At 41.5% G+C, this 21958-nt stretch overlaps 1 protein-coding gene across 1 annotated transcript in view; it reads right to left on the reverse strand.

Annotated features, from left to right (window-relative positions):
- Window positions 1-3453: 3453 nt before the first annotated feature.
- Window positions 3454-21958, reverse strand: part of Fam13a (family with sequence similarity 13 member A) — a 92119-nt gene continuing 73614 nt past the window's right edge. Inside the window, exons 14-18 of the mRNA XM_036181295.1 lie at window positions 15627-15722; window positions 13764-13847; window positions 9974-10170; window positions 9365-9466; window positions 3454-5593 (exon numbers count right to left, since the gene is read on the reverse strand). Coding sequence (XP_036037188.1) covers window positions 5467-5593; window positions 9365-9466; window positions 9974-10170; window positions 13764-13847; window positions 15627-15722 — 606 coding nt within the window. The 3' untranslated portion in view covers window positions 3454-5466. The remainder of the gene's footprint in view (window positions 5594-9364; window positions 9467-9973; window positions 10171-13763; window positions 13848-15626; window positions 15723-21958) is intronic.

Below are 21958 nucleotides of genomic sequence, written 5' to 3' on the forward strand. Positions count from 1 at the left end.
TGAGTTGTAGACCTGTGTGAATTTGAGTTCACTTAACTTTCTGCTCCCTCAAAAGAAGCAGCATCACCTCCATGGGCACAGAGCTTGCTCTGTAAGCATGAGGATCTGAGTTTGGATCTCCATCTCCCACATAAACAGCTGGGAAAGGTCATGCATCCATCCCTATAACCCCAGCATTGAGAGGAGGAGAGGGGCAGATCTCACAAGTCCCTGACCAGTTGAGCTTGCAGTTTGTCTAGAGCAGTGGTTCTCAACCTTCCTAATGCTGTGACCATTTAACACAGTTCCTTATGTTGTGGTGACCCCAACCATAAAGTTATTATTATTTTTTTTTTGCTACTTCATAACTGTGATCTTGCTCCTGTTACAAATTGTAAGGTAAATATCTATGTTTTCTAATGGTCGTGGGTGATCCCCATGAAAGGGTCAGATTGTTCAACCCCAAGGGGTTACAACCCATAGGTTGAGAACCACTGATTAACAGCCCCTGTGTGAAGACAATAAGGTGAAGAATGCTAGGAAGTTTCTAGTGTCCTGTTCTCCTCTGACCTCTGTCCGAGAAAACACAGCATCTTTCACCATCACACTTACATGTGTGTACCACATGTAACACATGCATGCACACACAAAGTAACATCAAAATATTGAAGGAAACAGGCTCACATAATGCCACCTGCCACTTCTTCCAAGTTTAGTACTTTAGACTCATTTTCAGAAAAACTAAAGTACTTCAGGTGGGCTTCAGTTTGTGAAGGATGAAACTAAATATCATCTCTGTGCCCTGAAGTCACTCATATTTCAGCAGTGGGACAACCTAAATGATTTTCAGTTACTTGGAGAGTATACAGACACGAGCAGTTTGAAGGTCACATGTATGTCTTCTACTACTGGAGTACTGTGTCCCCTCAGCCGTAAGGGCATGGAGTCCTGTGCCTACACTGGAGGCTAACCTTCAGGGAGCGGGTGCTGGGTGGCACCTGGCCTGCCAGGTGACTGACTCTGAAGGCTGAGCTGCTTACTTCACACAGCTACAATGTCTTTTCTCCAAACATTTACGGTCCTTGTTTACTTTCAGAATAGTAAATGCCTAAAATATGTACCTCAGGTGGCTTTGTAGACTTGCAAATGTACTTAACCAAAGACAGGGCTCCTTGAGGCCTTTGCTTCTGCACCCCTTCAGCTCTGTTAGGAATAATTTCAAGGCAGCTGGTAGAAAGTACAACCTTCTATTTTCTACACTGACTACCACACATGGACACAGTTTGCTTCACCTTGCAATGCCCTGCTTCTCTGGAGATGGAACAAAAACCTAATCCTCAGGAGGCTTTGGAGGGACTCAAGTGGGCCAACACTGGATCCTACAAGAAGGGAAAGGTCATACCCCAGCTGCAGCTCAGTTGCATGATGCTGACACAAACTTCAGAGCTTCTACAGTTAAAAATAGTTTATTTTTTTAAATAAAAAATGCCGTCATAAAAATGTACACAATGGTTTGCATTCAGCTTCTATTTTTAAGGACATTGGTAATTTAAATATTTTCTGCTTATGTTTCATATAAATATTGCTGTGGGCCAATATTAATAACATTTTTCCCATGTCTGATTATTTTCATGCTTTCAAATGGAGAATTAGATTTGTGAACAAACTGATTTCTTGGGCCATGCACTTGACCATGGCTGGCCCCATTCTGAGAAAAATGGAACTTTATAGAGGCATGAATCTTCAAAATAATATGAAACTGTAAATGTGCGTAGACCTTTCCTCTTCACATATACATCTATGTGCATCTGCAGTTCTGGCCTTGGTCTATATCCATACATGTGCTATGATCATGGGGCAGTGGCCAGTGACATGGGCAGTGCTAGGTATGTACATATTACTCTTGTTTGGAACATCTCTTGTTAAGTAGAATTTCTAGCCACGCTAGTGTGCACAGTGTAAATATAGCAATTTGAAAACATGCTGACTTGTCTTTGAGGAAATGTTCTCTTTAGTACATGTTAGGGTCAATAGGACAAACTTATGTCAGTGAAGTAAATTAGAACACATTCTAGATTCTGCTAAACAGACATGCACTTTAGGGAAAATGTGGCTCCAACATTCAGGAGACAGTTTTGTATCTCCCTACTGCTTGAACCAAGTGGACAGAGACATTATCACATGGGCTCTAATCTCAGCACAGAGTCCATCTTGCCACACTGGGGGAAGAAAATTCAGGATGCAGTGTGAGTGTTGAGAAAAACATCCATGAGAGCAAAACAAAAACTGAGCCTGCAACTAGCTTTCCACAGAGTGGTCTGTGGTACACATACTGTCAGCAACAGAGACGGAATGTCTCACTGGAGTTTAAATATCTTTTGAAAATCAAGTTTAAATCTGTGACATTCCTTGTAAATTTGTGATGGCTGCTGCACCCTGTTTTCTCTACTGAAAACTAGGAAGCCCGGAGACAGGCTACTCTACAGGGTATTGCAACCATTTTTATTCGTTCATTCTGAGTCTTACCTCACCAAAAAATTCCAAGCTCAACTCAGCTCAGTTTAGTCAGCCTCCAGGGCTTTAAGACTGAGAGCCCCAGGACATTTCCTGGAGTGTTTTAGAAACAGGCACAAACTGGCTAGAATGGTCCTGGTCTAGAAATGTTCCGTGAGGAGAGCAGATCCAGCCTGCAAGAGGCTTTTCCTGTTGCATAAGTGTTGCGTCAGAAAGAGACAAGGTGAAATTGCTCTCTGCTCCAAACAGTCATGGTTGACAGTAGCTCTACAGTGAATAATAATCTTCTGACTTAAAGCAAGCTTAAACTTTACAAGCCCCCATCAAGGGGGAGAAACCTAGTATTCACAGTGAAGTCTAGGAATAAAAAACTCTAGCTTTTTAATTTGAAATCCGACTTGATCTTTAGGAGCAGGCCTTTATTGGAAACGTTGTACCACCATGTCTTAAAAAGTAAAGTCTAAACTTAATGATGAAAAGATGAAATGCTGTAATGGCAGTGTACTTAATAATATAAAAGCCTATTTCAATGTTTATGCTAGACTGTACACAATAAAAGCAAGCATTTATAAACATTACATGATTTTGCCACCCCGTTAATCCTCATGATCACAGTCAAGCTTATTCTTACATAACCCTTGATGGTTTTTTGTTGTTGTTGTTGTTGTTATGTGCTAAGATACATGCTTGTTCTCAAGAGAACAAAAAGAATCCCTAGCCTACAGCATTCTGTTTGTGTGAAGCCAATTAAGATGCTGCCTCTAGTGCTTGGAGACAGAGAGCTGCAGAGACAGTTGCCATGGAAACCAATTCCCCCCCACACTTCTAGCAGAGCCAGAAACCGCTGAGTAATATGCCTGCAGAGAAGACCTGGTATAAACACAGCTCCTGGTATAAAATGGGCTCCATTTTATGAGGAAAACAGGTTAGAGATTATGAAGGAAACCATTCCAAACATGATTTATTTTCCAATAACTTGGTATTTTATTGATCACATAAAACTGAGTGGGAGTCCTGATAAGTCTTTTAGTTCATTTACCTTTGGTGAAAACAATGGATTTCAAAACACCTAGTAGCGTTTCATTTATATGCAGTTTAGGAAAAAACCTCTTTACTTCTGAGCCCATGTGCTTTAAACGTTAACTGGTACTAATTTGAGTTATTCCACATTTTACTTAGGAGAATAAGTAGTTAAAATTACAGACTAGATGTGGATTTCTTTTTAAAAATACAATTTTTGGTCATGTGAATGATTGATGTTCAGGCTTCAAAAATAGAAAACAATCCTACATTACATAATTTTATTTCTAATACAGCTTTTTGAAATCAGCAAACATCAACAGCAGAGCAAAGAACATCGAACTACCTCTTCATGTATATTGAAATTTGTAGGATTATGTACCGTCTTTAAATGTGTGGATAAAAACAGAGTGTTTCCAACATATAGCTCATGCTTCTGTGTGATTATTTATAAAAGCAAAACTGAAGGAATTCTCCACCCCCAGGTCCATTACTGAAAGAGCCCCCCCACCCCCCCATGACTGAGCTGCAGTGAGGAGGGCAGTCCTGAAAATCATCTGACTGGAGAACCCCAAACTGGTGTTATCATTGCCACGGGTGTTACAATTTTCCCTTCTCCTCCTTAACACTGCACCCTGTGGAAGGCGACTCTCCAGACGGAACTACGTCTCCCTGCCGCCTGCCTAGCCTCTGCTGCAGTTGCCCCAGGCAAGGCTGTCACGCACCTGGGGCAGGTGCCTGCAAAACCCAGGCTTTGTTCTTCAGACAGACACAGTGGATCAAAAGAAAACAACACAGCACAGAGTGACAGCAAGCACACAGAAGAGATGAAGGATTGGGTGTCAAGTTCCATGGTCCCTCCAAAATGTCTAATATAGACAGCTTTGTGACATAGACTTTGGGGGGGGGGGGAAGAGCATCAAAATTGGCTACACACCATTTTGTTTATATATCATCTTGGAAAATGGGATCTAGATCTGCTTTGAGAATGAGCTGAGCTCTGAAGGCTACATCTTCTTACCCATCCATTTAAGGATTTTAGTGCAGATTTACTTTCGTAGAAAAATTAAACTCTGGTAAGCTCAGGAGGCTGATACAGACTCCCCTCTCCCATGATAGTCTAGACCTAGTCTAATAATTAAACAAGACTCCTTTGTTTGGCTAGTGCAATAACAAAATTGAGCCCCAAAACAGGAACACTGGCCTTGTTTTGTGTTCAACAATGTCTGAGACTGGAAAGTGCAGTCAGTGTGTTGAAGAGGTTTCAGGCTCTTCAGCTGTCACCTGATTTTAAAATCGCATCTGCATAGCTACTTCGGTTGTCACTCTGTCCTCAGCATACACAAGTATGAGGCAGGGACTTAAAGTCTGTCGGCTGAGAGCGCATCAGTGAAAGGACTGCCCTGCCACCTCTGGCAGATACAGCTCTTCCATCTACCTGAGAGCAAACGGGAAATGAATTGGTGGGGGTGAATGAGTACAGCTCGGGGAAACGGCCAAGGCAGCAAATGGTACGCCAAAGCACAGTCACCATGTGATGGGGGCCAGGGAGCGCACAGACCTCCACAAGAAGCAGGCTCTGCGAGGGAAGTCCTGAGCTTGTGTTTGTCACAGTTTTAGGATGGCCTTGTGTTTCTTAGTTGTCAGGGAAGAACAGCAAGTTATCTGTAGATGGGTGTGTCTGATGGTGTGTCTTATCACTGCTCATGTCACTGAAGTTCTTACTGCAGTGTGCATTGACATAAGTAGGAGTCTCAACTCTCCCATTATGAAATTCCTAAGTCAGGTCACACTGTCGTCTTCCATGCAGGCAGTTTCAAAGGAAGGCGATGGAAGCAGGAGCTAATCTGATGGCTCAGAGGCAGGGAATTGCCTGCGTCACAGGTACAGCTCCAAGGCTGCCTTCCAGAGCTAATCTTTCCTAGGAAAGTGGTCGTGCACACTGCCAGTCCTTCACATAGACTTGGAATCGGCGTCTCTTTTGCTGATAAGCACCTCCAACAGCCGTAGCTTGGCCTTTATGTGCTTGTACTCATTGTATTCCTCAGCCATTGGAGTACGGTCTTCCTTCTGGACATTTCTAGGGGAAACAAAGGAAAGAGGAAAGGATCACTTTCTACTTGTTTTAGAGGCTAGCACGCACCAAGAATTACCATTTGGAAACTACATATTCTATCACCCTGCAGAATCTGTGTTGGTAACTGGCTCTTGATATCTAGATGGGCTAGATTTAGGTAAGTGAAAAGTGGTTTTTCTCTGGAGGTGCCATGCGACTTGAGGGTCTAGAAAGTTAATCTAGCATCTAATAGAAGATCATAAACAACTAAGGAATGCAGGAATTTACTACTGATTGTTAAGTATGACTTCACAGTAATAGTTTATTCAGAATAAACAGAATTTTTTGTTTTTTTGTTTCTGTTTTTCAAGACAATGTTTCTCTGTGTTACATCCTTGGCTGTCCTGGAACTCACTCTGTAGACCAGGCTATCCTCGAACTCAGAGATCCACCTGCCTCTGCCTCCCAAGTGCTGGGATCAAAGGTGTGTACCACCACACCTGGCAAAGAAATATTTTATTCATTCTTGACTTTCTTAGAGTTTCTATTGCTATGATAAAACACCATGACCAAAAACAACTTGAAGAGGAAAGGTTTTAATTCAGCCCATCACGAAGAGAAGTCAGGTAGGAACTAAAGGCAGGAAACTAGAAGTAGGAACTGAAGAAGAGTCCATCCATGGAGGATTGCTGATTAGCGGTTTGCTTCTTATGGCTTGCTCAGCCTGCCACTCACTCAGGATCCTCAGCCCAGGGGCAGCATGCCTATATTGGGCCAGGCCTTCCCACACCAATAATTAATTAATTAAGAAAATGCACTACAGGCTTGCTTACAGGCCTTGTGGAGGTATTTCTCAACTGAGATTCTCTCTTCTCAAGTTGACATAATACTAAACCACACACTTCTTAATATTTTCTCATTTTATATATTTTATCTAATGAACCATTAAATTTCTTTTTAAGATTTATTTGTTTTTATTTTATATGAATGAGTGTTTTTGCCTGTGTATGTATATATACATAAATGTACTGCCGACATATACAGTACTCACAGAGGCCTGGAGAGGAAGCTGCATCCCCTACAACCGGAATAATGGATAATTATGAGCTGCCATGTGGGTACTGGGAACCAGACCAGAGTTCTCTGCAAGGCAGCAAGTGCTCTTAACTGCTCACCCAATTAAATTTCCAATCAGCAATCAGGTCACACACGATTTGTAGATATTTCAAGAACAATTAATATTCCTATTTGAGACTTGCTTTTAGAATTCAGCAACTGGTGGATTGTTATGTGAAAGCGCTATGTCTTTGTAGTTTACTGGGTAGTTTTATATGCACTAGTACGGGCTTCAAGCTTACTCTGAGGTCCAACACAGTACTTTATATCCATGATCTAACACAACTCTCAGAAAAACTTGACCAGAAGGAGCTACTGTGTACATTCTTGTATGTCGTAGTCAGGACAGGCAGTGACACTCCTGGAGAGTGATGACTTGATCAGAGCAGTCTCTGTGACATACATGTAGCAAGCTCTCAACCACCATGATTCCTTCATTACAGAGTAAAAATGGGGAAGGGGGACAGAAGGAGGCTTCATTAACAAATGAAGCTAATTTTATTCTTGTCTGCTTTGCTTTGGCAAAGGATTCTAAATGATTCCTTAGCAAAAGGCAGTGACAGAGGACTAAAATGAATGAATAGCTGCCACCCGGTCACCATCATGCCCTGTGGAGGGTTTCGCACTCCTGAGATGTGAAAGTGAGCTGGATGCTATGATATTGTTAGGGCCTGACAGCTCCAAACTTAGGTGATGATGAAGTCAATTTCTACCATTCACTGTGGAAATAGCTTTCTCGAAAAATGTCTCTGGCCTTCAGAAATTGAACTTTTGCCAGATTTGCAACCAAGTTAATGGTATGCCCTGAGACCATTTAACTCTGTCCTCAATCTGTTTCCCTATTGTGAACTGAGCCTGTTTTAAAGTTTATCTTCCCCTTAAGAAAACAATGTAACCAATCTGTGTTTTGCACTTCCCATGTTATCAGCTTTTACAGGGTAAGTTAAAGGCATAGCTTTAATCTTAAATTTTGTATTCTTCCATCCAAACTCAGAATAGTGTGTGAGTGGTGTGTGTGTGTGTGTGTGTGTGTGTGTGTGTGTGTGTGTGTGTGTGTGTGATGTTGTGGGAATCATTTACTGACAGCAGCCAATAGGTTGAAAGCAAACTTCAGAAAAACAAGCATCTACCATAAATGTTGGCAGCAATATGTGGATATAGGTTGATAATATTTGTTTGTGGATTAGAGTGCTATTCTGGGTCATTATTGTTCATAAAGTAAATTCTTCCTTTGTAAACTCTGGTAAAAAAATTAAGACCAGTGATTCCTCATCTCCTTCTCAAGCCATATTTTTCTGTGATATTTTATAAATATAGAGGAAAGCCCTTTTTAAGGACAGAAGGAAGACATTCTACTTTCTTAAATCTTCTGTGGGCTTCCATAATATGTATTTCATGTATAGAATTCTATGCACAATATGTAAAGAGAATAATGTGAAAACAAAGGCATATAGACAGAAACATCACATAAACACTTCAATAATTAATATTAAATTGACTTATATAGAAGCTGAAGGCATGAACTGTGGGAATTGACATGTTTTAGATGCCAATCTCTTCCTGCCCAAGAATTTCAGCTCTATGAATACTGTCTCCTTCAAACAAAGTAACAGAATGGCCACGGAGGCCTGCACTTGTCTCCTGCAGAGAACAGCAGCCAGTGGCTTCGTTATTATTATTATTTGGGGAATTCTTCTTTTGTCTGCTTATCTATATTCAAAATAGTCTGTGATGGGTATAGGGGAAAGACACAAACATTTAGGTATAAAAATGTAAAAATCTTGAGAAAAATCATTATGTGGTAGATCCAAGTTAGAGATCTTAAAAATAAATTTATGTAATCTTTAAACTACACTGGGATATAAAACACAGTCCCAATGCCAAAGTTGATTGTTATAATTCTTTTATTTCTTCACACTCTAGGACTTGAAAGTACTTCAAAAAAACTACATACAGTTTCCCTAATTTAGATGAATGTAAAACCAATTTCAGACGGTGAAACCTAACTCCATGGTGAGAGACACAGATCTCCTTGTGGTCTTGTCCCTGAGCTCCCGATGTGATGTGAGGAGGACTCTGTGACACACACTTTCCCAGCAAATTTAATAAACAGACAATTTAATTACACCTTAAAACTCATTGGATGAAACAACACATTCACCTGACAGATACATACATAATGGCTTCTCACACACCAATTTCATTCAAACTTGGCAGCTGTCATCTTGGTTCCTTTAGCTTTTGTAGTACCCCTGAGTGAACCCAGGACTGTGTGCAAACTGAGCCATATCCCCAGTCCAACTCTGGATTTTAAACTGTGGTTAAATTCCCCCATTCTTGTTTCCTGAGAAAAAAACTCAGTGCTGGCAATTTGAAATTCAGCTCCAAGCTACTTGTTTGAGCTGAGAACCAAACATGACAGGCTGGTTTTGCATATCAGCAGATGCTTTATAGGTCCTGAGCTCTGTAGGAGACACATTTCTTCCTAAATATACACGTAAATCTCATGGTCTCACTGAAAATCTTTGAGGGTCTCTGGGCATAAACCTGAGGACCTTATTTATAGAGAACATAGCAAAGTTCTCCCTTTGGAAGCACTCCACAGATGGGACAGAGACAGAGGGCCTGGCATGTGGACTAGGTGATGTGGAAAAGGAGGACAGAGAGACACACACATACCTCCCATTTTGTCTGAAAAAATTGTCCTCAAAGTCATGAAGTTTCTTTCGAATCATTTTCTTCTCTTCTCTCATTTCCTGAAGGTATTCCAAGAGTTCAGGTCTAAAAAGGGAGATGAATTTAAAAAAAAATTAAATATGAATTGTTGTACATGTAATGAGCATGTGATTTGACAGGAGTTGTGAAGACAGAAAATAAAGCAATTTAAAAGCCATTGTTGGTGTTTTCTCTTGAATGCATTGATACAGTGTGCTTTTTCCTTCCCCCTTTCTCTCCCTTCCTCCTCCTCCTCTCCTCTCTCTCTCTTCCTCTTCCTCTTCTCTCTCTCCCCTTCCTCCTTCCATCTCTCTGACCCTCCCCTCTCTCTTTCTAGATCAGGTTGTACTCTGCAGCTCTGGGCTGACCAGGAATTCACTCTGTAGCCCAGGCTTGCCTCAAGCTCACTTACTCTTCTTCTTTAGCTCCAAGCCCATCTCTTTATTTCAAAGCATTATCTTCTCTATTTAAACACACCCTAGGGAAGTCTTCTGTGGCGTCTGGCTTAACTAACATTTCTATCATTATTTGCAGCACGCCACTCCAAGGCCACTGCCCAAACAAACAACATACATTGAAGCAGAGTGGAGATTTGAAAGGCCTGAGTCCTGGCTGCATTTTGATGGCACTTTGTCATCCATTGGTGAAATAAATCCATCAGCATCATCTTCAAGTTGGTCCAGGCAACAATGTGCACTGCAGTCTGTCTTCAGAGTGACAGTGAAGTCTGGCTTGGTGGAGCTGTCATCTTCCGACGCCGCCTCTTGTTCCTGGAGATACAATCTCAATGAAACTCTGAGCATATCTTGGAGTACGCTTCCCTTACAGGTGCCATTCAGAAATCACCCAGTTAACCAGTTCACATCGTTTCTCCTCTGTTTTATTAAAACAATGGCACCAAGACTAAGTGTGGAGGCACAGCAGGATGAAGCCAGGAGGCACTTCCTACTTCCGCTGTGCTTTATGTCTTTAATCTCTGCCTGGCCCCAAGAAACAATGCTTCAGTATTCTTTTCAATTTAAAATGATTTTAAAAATTCAGACAAAAACTTGATTTTTAAGTAAATAGTTTTAAAGTTCCTTTTTTTGGTAAGTAGAAGGAACAGTTCCCACCTATGCCATTTTTACAAAACTTAACTGAGGCAGCATATACCCGGAACCTGGTGAGGCACAGCTGGCAGGCAACACCTGTCAGCCTCCCTCCTCTCCTCTACCTCCCCTGGATGAGGAAGATGAAGGAGAACGGACCCAAGAGCTCAGAGCTTAGGCCTATATACTGCTGCTTCAGAGCTTGACCCAAAACTGTGTGGAACACATGTCTGGTGAGCTGTCTATCAATTCAGATTGCAAAGAAAGCTGTGAACAAGCATTTTGCAGCTGGAAAGGGATACCAAGGAAAGCAACAAATAAGAATGTAAGATTTCATTTCTCAGAAGTTCTACTAATGGGCTGGAGAGATGGTACTGTGGTCAAGAGCACTGGTGGCTTTTCCAGAGGACTCAGGTTCAATTCCTAGCACCCACATCTCAGCTCACAACTGTCTGTAGACTGTAACTTCAGTCACAGGAGATCCTATGCCTTCTTCTGGCCTCCAAAGACACTACAAACACCCCCCCCCCCCCACATACACACACACGTTGCACAGTCATACATTCAGGTAAACACTCATATACATTAAAAGTAAATAAAAATCTCAAAAGTCCTTCTAATTATATTTTAAAGCACTCTGATACTTTTCCAGATGAACCTAACAAAACTACTCTCAGTGGCCTTGGAAAATCATGGGGAAAATGACATGCAAAAACAAAACAAAAACCTGTCAAAATAAGCTTGTACATGGTAGATACTTAGTATAGCACCCAAATAATGCATATTTGGGAAAGAGCCAGTGGTCAGTCTCCTAGCACTGACTACTTTAAAGCAGTTGTCCTTTTTTGATAGGACTGATGTGATATCTGGATTTTGATAAAGAACAAGGTACACAGATCCATCAAAACGAAAGGTGGCTATCAAAATTTCAGCCAAGATGCTACAATGGGGACATAAACCAGAAGGAAAAAGTCCATAGCAGGCTCTTTGCCTGAAACCACTAGTCAACAATAATTAGTTATGTAGATGATGATATAAAGGGCACAATCCCCACATGCATCAATGACAGAGTGGATAGGGATATCTAGTTTGCTAGAATACAGAATCTATATTTAGTTTACTTCATCTAGCTTGATAACAGTATAAAAAGCAGTTGGAAAGTTCAAGGTCCTATAAGTAGGTTAGGAAAAGGAAAAAAACCCAGGATACACAGCCAATAAGAAATCACAGATAAGCATCATAGGATCCCACAATCCCTGAGCACAATGGGAATCACAAAGAGGTGGGTCATGGACAGTAAGTCTCAATGGTGTGATTATATCTAGTGTCACTTTTAGCTGTCACAACTAGAGAAGGGATGGTAGTAACTTGTGGGTGGAGACCAGGAATGCTAGGAAACCTGATCCAATGCTGAGAATTTGACCAGTGGATGTCCACAAGAGACAGGATTTGGAGAATTGAAAGGGCCTCTGCCATCAGGCAAAGTAAGGCCTGGCTCCCGGTCTACTGTCCTGGCTCAAACACAGCTGGGATAAAACTAGCTCTGGGGAAACACAAATAAACTGACCTGTGTGTTCATAGCAGAGCCAGTGGCTGCTGAAGGTCCTGAAACCCAGTTCCACGAGAGCTTGGAGAAAAGGTTTCTAAGGCAAGGAGTAGGGTGGGAGGAAATGGCATATGACTGGAAATGTGTGAAGAGCTATAAAGAGAAGAAGCCATATGTGTCTTCCCCTACCTTCCAGCAGAAGTGGGGGTGGGAGGGGAGGGGCAAAGCTGTGTGTGTGTAGAATGTAATGAGCTATCCTAGCTACAAACACATCAGTTTTCACTGTGATTATTTTACATTGATCAAAATACCACATTCTGAAATTACATGTTATATAATTGTATTCTATTTTGTCATTAAAGCTGGTTAGAAAACAAGTAAAGTGTCAGCCACTTTGGTTACTCAGCTCATGTAATACCCAGCCTCGCACTGCTCTGAAAGTGTCTGTCTTGAGAACAGAACCCTATCCCATCATGTTTTAGCAGGCTTCTGGAGTAGACAGGAAAATTCTCTGGGCCGATTGTGGGATGAAAGCCTTCAGAACCTTCAGAACTTGAGCTGGCTCTATTTCATACAAGTTAGTTTCTTCCAAAAAAAGAGTAAGTATAACTAGGGATAGGTTTCAAAGAAACCATTTAGGTTTGGTCTTTTTATCTCCAAACACACTAAATTGTAAATTGTATTAGAACTACTATGTGTTATCAAGAACATGGTAATAACTGTGTCCAATTAGAAGAAAAAAATGAACCAAAAGACAGCAGTATTTACAGAAGCAAGGTCACCATTGCAAAATTGCTTGTAATTGTGGTCATGATGTAAGCCAGTGGGCAACAAGCCACAGCCGAAGTAGTCTTCTAAAAAGTTTTTGCTAAAGAATAAGAATGAGTAGAGTGTCATTGTCCAGAAGGAGCATCATTAGGATACCTACTATTTATTTAATGAGGCAATCATTAAGTGTCACATCTTGCATGTATTCAAGAGCATGTTTTTACCCGGTAATAAGTCCATTATAAGCAGCGGAGAGAAGCATGCTAATTTTCATATACAAACTATCCAAATTTGCTCAATTACCAAGATTCAGTTCATCTGTAAAACTACCAGATGGACAAAGCACATTGCTTTTCATTGACAGCAAAGCGTATTGTGAGAAAATAGCTGTAATTTTAAAGATAGACGATAGCACACTAGCCCTGATGTTCCAGTACCGCACCCATAATGCAGGTTCTATTTAGTAATGTGATTATCAAGCGCCGTCTGTCTAAGACATTAAAATTAGGTATTGTAGTGTGGGTTACCTTAGTTCAGGCAAGGAAATGAAGCTTTCAATTGATCACCCTCAATAGATGATTCTGAGATAATCATCCCTAACTACAGGAAATAAATGACGGCTCTCACCTTAGAATGTCACAAAACTGTGACAGGCGGGACTCTGAAAACTCACTTCTGCTTTGGGCTTAATTTTCCTCTTTGGCCCTAAATAGCTCCTAAGAAGTAATCATGAGTTTTAAAAAACAAAGTGAGGAACAAAACCGTCTCTGTGATCGAAGCAAAAGCAAAACAGAACAAGTTAACAAAGAGCAGACTGGAAGAAAACTTTGGGAAGTGGGTCATGAATGTTCACAGCTGGCTCAGGTAGCTACTGACTTGTAGGGAATGCTACAGACCCACTGCCCAAAGACTGTCACCCCAGCTGGGGTTAGCAGGGCAGTGTTAGCACCAAGCTCTTCACCTTTATCTCCTTGAAGAAGGAAGCAGTTTCGCCCTCGATAATTGGCTGCAGCAAAGGGCTTCTCCGTTTGCTGGAAGGGGACCCCTGTGACAAGTTAACAGATAGGTTATATTGTGAACTGCTTTTCCTCACCTTATAGCTCAGACCATTTGACCACACCAGTATTCACTACGATATTTTAACTACATTTAATAACCATTTCCCACCAAAAGCCTCCCCCCAAAACTAATACACTCAAAGCTCTTTTTCAAGGGGATCCTCCCTTCAGAGCCTACACACACAAATCAGAGGACACAGTAGAGAATGAATGCACATACTTTTCCAACCAAACTCTCAGGACTCCCCCAAGAAAAGCACTTACCCCCACACCCTCCTCCCTAGCCCCGGCCAACTGTCATTAGTAAGGAGAGTAGTTCAAGGCCAAACAACCATGTGAAGTCTGTTGAACTTCTCCATTGTACATTCACCCTATTTAGGATCCCTAAGTGTTCTTAACTGGTGAAAGACAATGACTCTTATATTAAGTCATTTTATTTATTAGTTTACTCAGCAGGAAATTTGCAGAAGAGTAACATTCTTTAATCACACCTGTCTAGAGTCTCTGGATTGTCTCTCATTCATAAAAACAAATGCCTTATTAAAAGAAATATGAGAGTATACTCTAGGCCTAGAAACAAAGAAATGAATAAGAAGACCAAACGGAGCACTGGATAAAGAGTAGCGGCTACAGAGAGTCAGCCTCTTAGGACTGCTATCAAACCAAGGGCACCTTGTCAACAGACAAGGGTACTGAATCAGGCAATGCTTCTCTAAGAGATGGATAGCACTAACATCTCAACAATATCTAACCTGGGGAGGGAATTCTGTCAGTGTTAAAACACTTCCCACAGCTAGACATGAGCTACTATTTCCCCTTGACAAGATCAAATCCAGGTGCTGACCGCAGTTATATCTCAGGATGCTGGCCATGGTAGGCAGCTTCCCAAGCACTAGGCTCCTGCTCTCTCCTTCTACCCCATCTCTATCCCCATCACCTACAAAACAAGGACCTTCTCATTGGAGCTCTTTAGACGGTCCTCCTTGGGTGAAGTTCTTAGGGAATGGGGAGAGACCATAACAGACAGAAACAAGAGAGGTGCTCTTTGGAATGAAAAACCTGGAGCAGGTCCATCCCTACCTGTCATGCTCTGTCTCTAAGGAATGGGTTTAAGTGTTGGCCCTATGAGTGCCAGAGGAATGTGTAAATGATCAAGTCATTCCTCAGGCGGTAAGATATGGATATAAATGGATGGTTCAACTACTACAGCTTGACCTTTAATGAGAATGATAGTTAGGATTCTGTATGCATAGGTGGGGTTCCTCCAATAGAAAGGGAGGGTTACACTTACAATTGTAGTATGGTTAGGGCCCTGTGTTGGTTAGTTTTTGTTGATTTGTTGCAAGCGAGGGCCACCTAAGAGGAGGGAGCCTCAATTGATCAAATGCCCCCATTAGATTGGCCTGGAGCATATCTGTGAGGCATTTTCTGATTGATGTGGGAGAGCCCAGCCCACTGTGTGAAGTGTTACCCCTAGGCAGGTGGTCCTGAGTTGTTTAAGAAAGCAGGCTGAGTAAGCCATGGAAAACAAGCCAATAAGCAGGGTTCCACCATGGCTTCTGTATCAATTCCTGCCTCCAGGTCCCTTCCTTGAGTCCCTTCCCTGACTCTCCTCCATGACAGACTCTAAGCCAGAATAAACCCTTTCTTCTCCAAGTCATTTTCCTGGTCATGTGTTCCTCACAGCAGTAGTTGAAACCTAACAAGGTCGGGTGCTCTTAGCATAGCCGTGGGGCTGCCAACAGAAAGAGAAAGGACGCACTCACAAGGATGGGGACAGTGCTGGCCCGGGACAGGATCTGTTTGACCAGTCGGTACCTATCATACAGAGGCTTCATGATCTGACGCTCTGTCTTTGTCACCTGAAAATGAGACCAGGACACATGAGAAGCCAGCTCCCAGGTCGTGTTCTCCCTTGTCCCAGCATGCTCTGGACTTCTGTGACCCAAAGATACTACAGTTTACATAATTTATTTACACCGATAATAATATTTGGTTAATAAATAAAAATACTGAAGATTTACACTGCCGATCAGTGGAAACTACGCCACTAGGGTACTTTCTTCTAGATCTGAATAATGGGGTACATTTTTAGTCACCATGGTCATTTTAAAACTCAAGGCAGGTGGCTGGAGAGATAGCTCAGGAGGGAAAAGCACTAACTGCTTTTCCAGAGGTCCCAGGTTCAATTCCCAGCACTCATACAGCAGTTTACAATCGTCTGCAACTGGTTCCAGGGCATCCAATGCCCTCTTCCGGCCTCTGTGGGCTCCAGGTATGCATGTACATGGTGCACAAACGTACATGAAGGCAAATTACCCATACACATACAAATAAGTAAGTAAAATTTAAAATACCCCCTCCCCCAGTCAAAACAAAACAAAACAAAAAAACTCCTTAAGGGGCGATGATGTGCGATGACTCAGCACGTGAAGTTGTGTATTTTCAAAGCCGGATGACCTGAACTTGACATCCAGAACCCATATGATAGAAGAACTGACTCTCAAGAATTGTCCTCTGACCTCTATATCCTGTGTTGTTCCTCTTCCCAATAAATAAGTAAATGTAAAACTCCAAGGAACTCAAGATTCAAAATCTCCAAATGGTGCATTATCTGGGGTGCGGGGAGGGTGCAAGAAAGGAGGCAAGTACTTCTACTATAATTATAACCACATGGTACTCTAGGCAACTTATTGAGTTCATTTCTTTCGTGTGAAACTGTTCCCTCTTAAAAGAACGATTCTGGCAGACAGAGAGTATTCAAGGAACTTTCATTGCTAGAATCCATTGGATGATTCATCCTCATTTTCTTTATCTGGCACCCTGCTCAAAATCTCTATGCAGCAAGACAGAATCCAGTCCCATTTCCTTGTGTAGGATTGGAAACCCTTCATCATTTATGACTTCTGCCTTCCCCACTGCACTTCAAACTCCAGGAATAGACTAGGTTATCGCATGCCTAATTCTATGATTCCCTCTGCAAGCAAGGGGTTTTCTCTTTTCTTTATTTGGAAGTTGCAGATCAGAAGCCAACTTGGCACAGCCCTCTTTCCTTGTGCCTCATCCTGAAAGGATGATCCTTTCCTCCACATCATCATTTGTGCTGGCTACTCTTACATTAGCTTAACACAAGCCACAGTCATTTTTGAAGAGAGAACCTCAGGTAAGAAAATGCCCTCCCCAGATTGGCCTGTGGTACATTTTCTTGACTGATGATTGATGGGGGAGGGCCAACTCATTGTGGGCAACACCACCCCTGGGCAGGTGGTCCCTGGTTTTATAAAAAAGCCACTGAGCAAGCCAGGATGAACAAGTCAGTAAGCAGCACTCCTCCATGGCCTCTGCATCAGCTCCTGCCTCTAGGTTCCTGCCCTGTTTGAGTTCCTGACTTCCCTTCATGGTAGACTATAAGCTGTAAGATGAAGTAAACCCTTTCCTTCCTTAGTTGCTTTTGGTCCTGGTGTTTATCACAGCAATAGAAATCCTAACTAAGACAGCATACCCTACGTACCCTATACTCACAATGCCTCATAATTTCAAACCCTTTTACATTTTTGTTTTGTTTGGTTTTGTCAAGACAGTGTTTCTCTGTGTAACAGCCTTGGCTGTGCTGGAATTCATTGTGTAAACTAGATTGGCCTCGAACTTACAAAGATCCACTTGCCTCTGCCTCCTAAATGCTGGTATTAAAGGCATGCACTACCACGCCCAGTTCACTTTTACATTCTATCATAATTGTTCATACATGTATCTCCTGGTTTACAGTATAGCCTGTTGAATGTGGGGACTTATGTTTTCATATTTTGAGTAGGTATTTTAGCACCTTATCCAATGGAAACATTTTATATATACCTACAATGTTAATGAATGAATAGTTCAAACCTATCTAGGTAGGCCTAACATATAGGTATACATGTATTTCCTTTGGTACCTCAATGCACAATGAGGTATAGTATATTTTTCGATTTGCATTCTATTACTCTTCCATGCCTAAGAAAGCAAGAGTTTCTCAGGCAGGGAATGACCTGAGAAATGGAGCTTTACCATTTCTTCCAGTCTGGAAGATTCAACTTCAAAGATGGTTCTGGATTATGTAAATATGTTGTCCTGTGTGGCTTCTGTATCTGTCTTTCTCAACATGATCAATAGTAAATCACTTTGGATAGATTTCACCAGCTAACAGGGCACTGCAAAACACTGTGGATTTCCTGCTGTTGGCAATAATAACAATAATCTCCTTTCACCTCTTTATCACAAATTTAAGAGTTGTTGACATGCTTCTGCTTCTAGAATGTGCCATATGAAATGGGACTTTAAAATCAGTCACTGCATTAAAAATGACTGTCAGGGCAGCAAAGCGGCTCAGAAGTCATTTCATATGAAATAGCACATCTACTGTTACTACTGCACACCTATTGTAGTGGCTAACACTCAAACTGTGACTGCAGGCAAGCGCAGCACATTCTGGAGAGCCATTTGGCACACGGGTGAAGTTATGGCTTATTCATCACACTCCTCAGCTTATACCAACCACACTGGCTATCAGAATTCTATGAGCATCACTTTCTGATGGTAAACTTAAGAGGTCAGTTCACAAAACAGTAGATGACTCAAAATTACTTGAAAATTACTTTAGGCCAAACATGAATATGCTATCTCTTCAAAATTCTTCCTCCCCTCTTTCAAAGCCTTAGTTTACATCTAAGTAGTAGAACTGAATGGCTTTGCAAATGTGGAAATCGAGTTCTTATTGAGATGTATTTCTTATGACAAAGGAAAACAACATTAGCCAGTGTGGTGGCATACTGCCTTTAATTCTAGAACTCAGGAGGCAGAGGCAGGTGGATTTCTGTGTGTTCAAGACCAGCCTAGTCTATATAGCAAGTTCCAGGTCTGCATAGTGGGACTCTGTCTTAAAACAAAACAAACAAACAAAAAAAAACAATAAACGTGAGACATGAAGATCAGGGAGGTAGCAGCATTCCCATTCTGTCTTCAGGGTGACATAGAAACTGTCCTACTCACTTACTACCCTGATTTTGATTACTCTGCAAGAGTCAGACACTTTTTTAAAACCTAAAGGGGACACTTACCCAATAACTATTCACATTTAACCAGGAAAATCCTGGCTAGAAATCATAAAGCTTGGACAGCTCAATGTGCCTACTTTTACATCACAATGATTTTTCTCTTATCTTCAAACAAAACTTTTCTACTCATTTAGCTGATGTTACCTGGATGTAAAGGCGAATGGCAAAACAAGTGACCTATTTATTTTGATGATAAAGTCAAAATTAGAGCCATAGAATCTTAGAGCTAGACAAGCCTTGTTCTTCAGAGGCTAAAACTAAGCACTGCAAAGAGTTATAACTCCCTAAGGCAAGAGAGCTTAAGTGAGAACCGGATGTACTGACTCCAAGCCCAGGTTTCTCTCTATTCACAAATACTTCAGCCCTGAATGGAGCAGGATCTAGCAGTGTCATTGTGGGCTCTTCTAATGGCTGCACTCTGGGCCCATTAATTTAGAAAATGTCAACTCTTTTATAAGAGAAGAATGGTAGGATGTTTGTGTAAAGACCAGTAAATCCAAAACAACGACTAACCAGAGGCTACTGTTTATGTATGGACTTTTAAGTTAAATGTTAACTTGGCTATACTCAGTACTATGTTAGTCAATGTGGTTTGAAACACAGAGTTAAAATATACCAGTGAGGGAAAGAATTAGGAAGAAACCAGAAGCACTGGTCAAGCAACCTATTCTCTCCCCTTGAACATTTATTATGAATGGTGATATGGGGGAGGGGGCTTCAATTATTTGTTATATTTTTCTGTGACATTGTTTTTTGAAGACTTCCAACACTTTTGTCGAAAAGAACACACTTCAGTAATAGTGCACACAGAATGATAAGCCCGCTTGTTTTTGTATGTCACACATGTCCATCTACAGCGTGCTCAGTTAAAGCAAACAGCTTTGCTGGGAGCTGCGTAGCACATGACTGTTTGGCTATGATCCTGATGGTCAATGGCCTGTTAAATTGGAATCTGCAGACTTAGAAAAAAAAAAGCCCACGAGTTCTGAGTCTACTTTATGAGATAAAGGGGCTTGGAATGACAGCTTAGCATGAAAAATATATGTACTTTTTGTGTAATAGTGTTTATGTTTAGGGTTTAACTATAGCAGAAATCTAAGAAATAAAAATTAACTTTGATTTTCAGATTGGCCAAATATCAAGGCAAGTTTGCTTTTTTTCTGAGGAGGTTAGAGCATTGTGACCCAGAGAGACCTGGGAACGGAGATAAATGACATTAATATTTATTCTGAAATTTGTTCTCTACCTTGTGAGATGCTTGAATCTTCATCTATCTGAAAGGAAACACTAAAACTTTGTATTCTTAATAACAGGCAGGTAAGAAGAGTGCCCTCTTTGCCCCACTTGTGGTCAAGGGCAGGAGAGAGTAGAACACATGACTGTAGTGGCCGTCATTTACTATGCAGTCCCAAAGCTGCTATTTCACGTCCTCTGTTTTGAGCTTACAGTTCAATATATGTATCAGTGTCTCTGTGTGTCTCTTTTTCTTGCCATGACAACCCATCACAGATGTCTATCAACCAAATACCAAGAGTTCAAGTGGTTACTTGAGTAGCACTAGGTCTCTGCCAAGCTGAATTCCTACAATTCTGAGGCTCATGGTGTCTGCACTGTGGAATGAGATACAGATAGAATGAAAATCTTCCCAGCTTCAGCCATGACAAAACAAAAGCAGCAGCAGCAACAACATCAACAAAAATCCCTCCACCACACAAACCAGTGAAGAAGCAACAATGAGGTTTGATCCTCTTAGAATGCAGCTGTGTGTTCTCTCAGGCGGGAGACCCCAGCTAGGAAGCTTTTGAAGGACTGTCAATATTCCTGCTAGAATCCATGCAAGGGAAAGAACTATGCAAAGTGGAAAACAGTGTCACAGAAGCCCTCTGGTGGCCACACGTTCCACACTTGGGATTCTGAGCTGCCGTGGCAAAGGGGCTCTTCTCTGCTCATACTGATCAATTCTGCTTCTCACGGTCCTGAGTACTCCAGGACAGAAAGACAAAATTTCACAATCTTTGAACTCTGGAGCACTTACTATTTGGTTCAGTGCCTTCAAATAAATAAATAAAAAATTCTAAAACCAAACTTGGCTGAACCATGAACACTACCCCAGAGTTCTAGTATTTTTCCATTGCCGGAACAGTCCAGCAAGATGAATCAGCACCGGTGCCAGCATTAAAACAAAATAAAACAAAACATACAACAAAAACTTGATCTATTGAGAACTAAAATGCAATGGAGAACACCTGGATACCTTCTGTGGATAGTCCCTGGTCACAAAAACTGTGTGACAAGTTTTGTGCCAGTCTCTGAGGATTAGGTTCGCTATTAGGTAAACAACACCCAGAATCCTCACCCCCCCTCACCCCAACCCATGATTTGAGGGATAGTACTGTGGTAAAGGGTTTGCCTAGCCCCTGAAGAACCTGATCTAATACTGTGCCTTGTTGAAAAAGGAGCTTAATATATCATTCTAGAAGCTTCTGCACTGAAAAGAAGAAAAGATTAAATTAATTCCATGAATTCATTAAATTAGTAGTTATGATGGAGTGGAGGAAGAGTCCTGTATTTGGGGGCTTTGTAAAAATCCATGAATCTAAACGCCATGCTTCCTCATCCTGCCTGCAGGAACTGCTGTTGTTGCATTTCCATTATTTATTTATTTATTTATTTATTTATTTATTTATTTATTTTTTTATTTATTTTTGACTCAGGGTTTCTCTGTGTAGCCCTGCCTGTCCTGGATCTCGCTCTGTAGCCCAGGCTGGCCTCGAACTCACAGAGATCCGCCTGCCTCTGCCTCCTGAGTGCTGGGATTAAAGGCGTGTGCCACCACCGCCCGGTATTTCTTGTCAACTGTCTGAAGAGTATGAAGAGTAATAGACAACAAGAATATCAAAGTCCCCCAAGGAAGAGAGCAGAAACCTGCATCACTACTGGCTTCCCCAGAGCTAGGAAGAAACACCCAACACACGCTTGCTAAATGCCAAGACACCTCAGATGCTTCC

This window comes from Onychomys torridus, chromosome 3 (genome assembly GCF_903995425.1).
Source record: "Onychomys torridus chromosome 3, mOncTor1.1, whole genome shotgun sequence".
Lineage (NCBI taxonomy): Eukaryota > Metazoa > Chordata > Mammalia > Rodentia > Cricetidae > Onychomys > Onychomys torridus.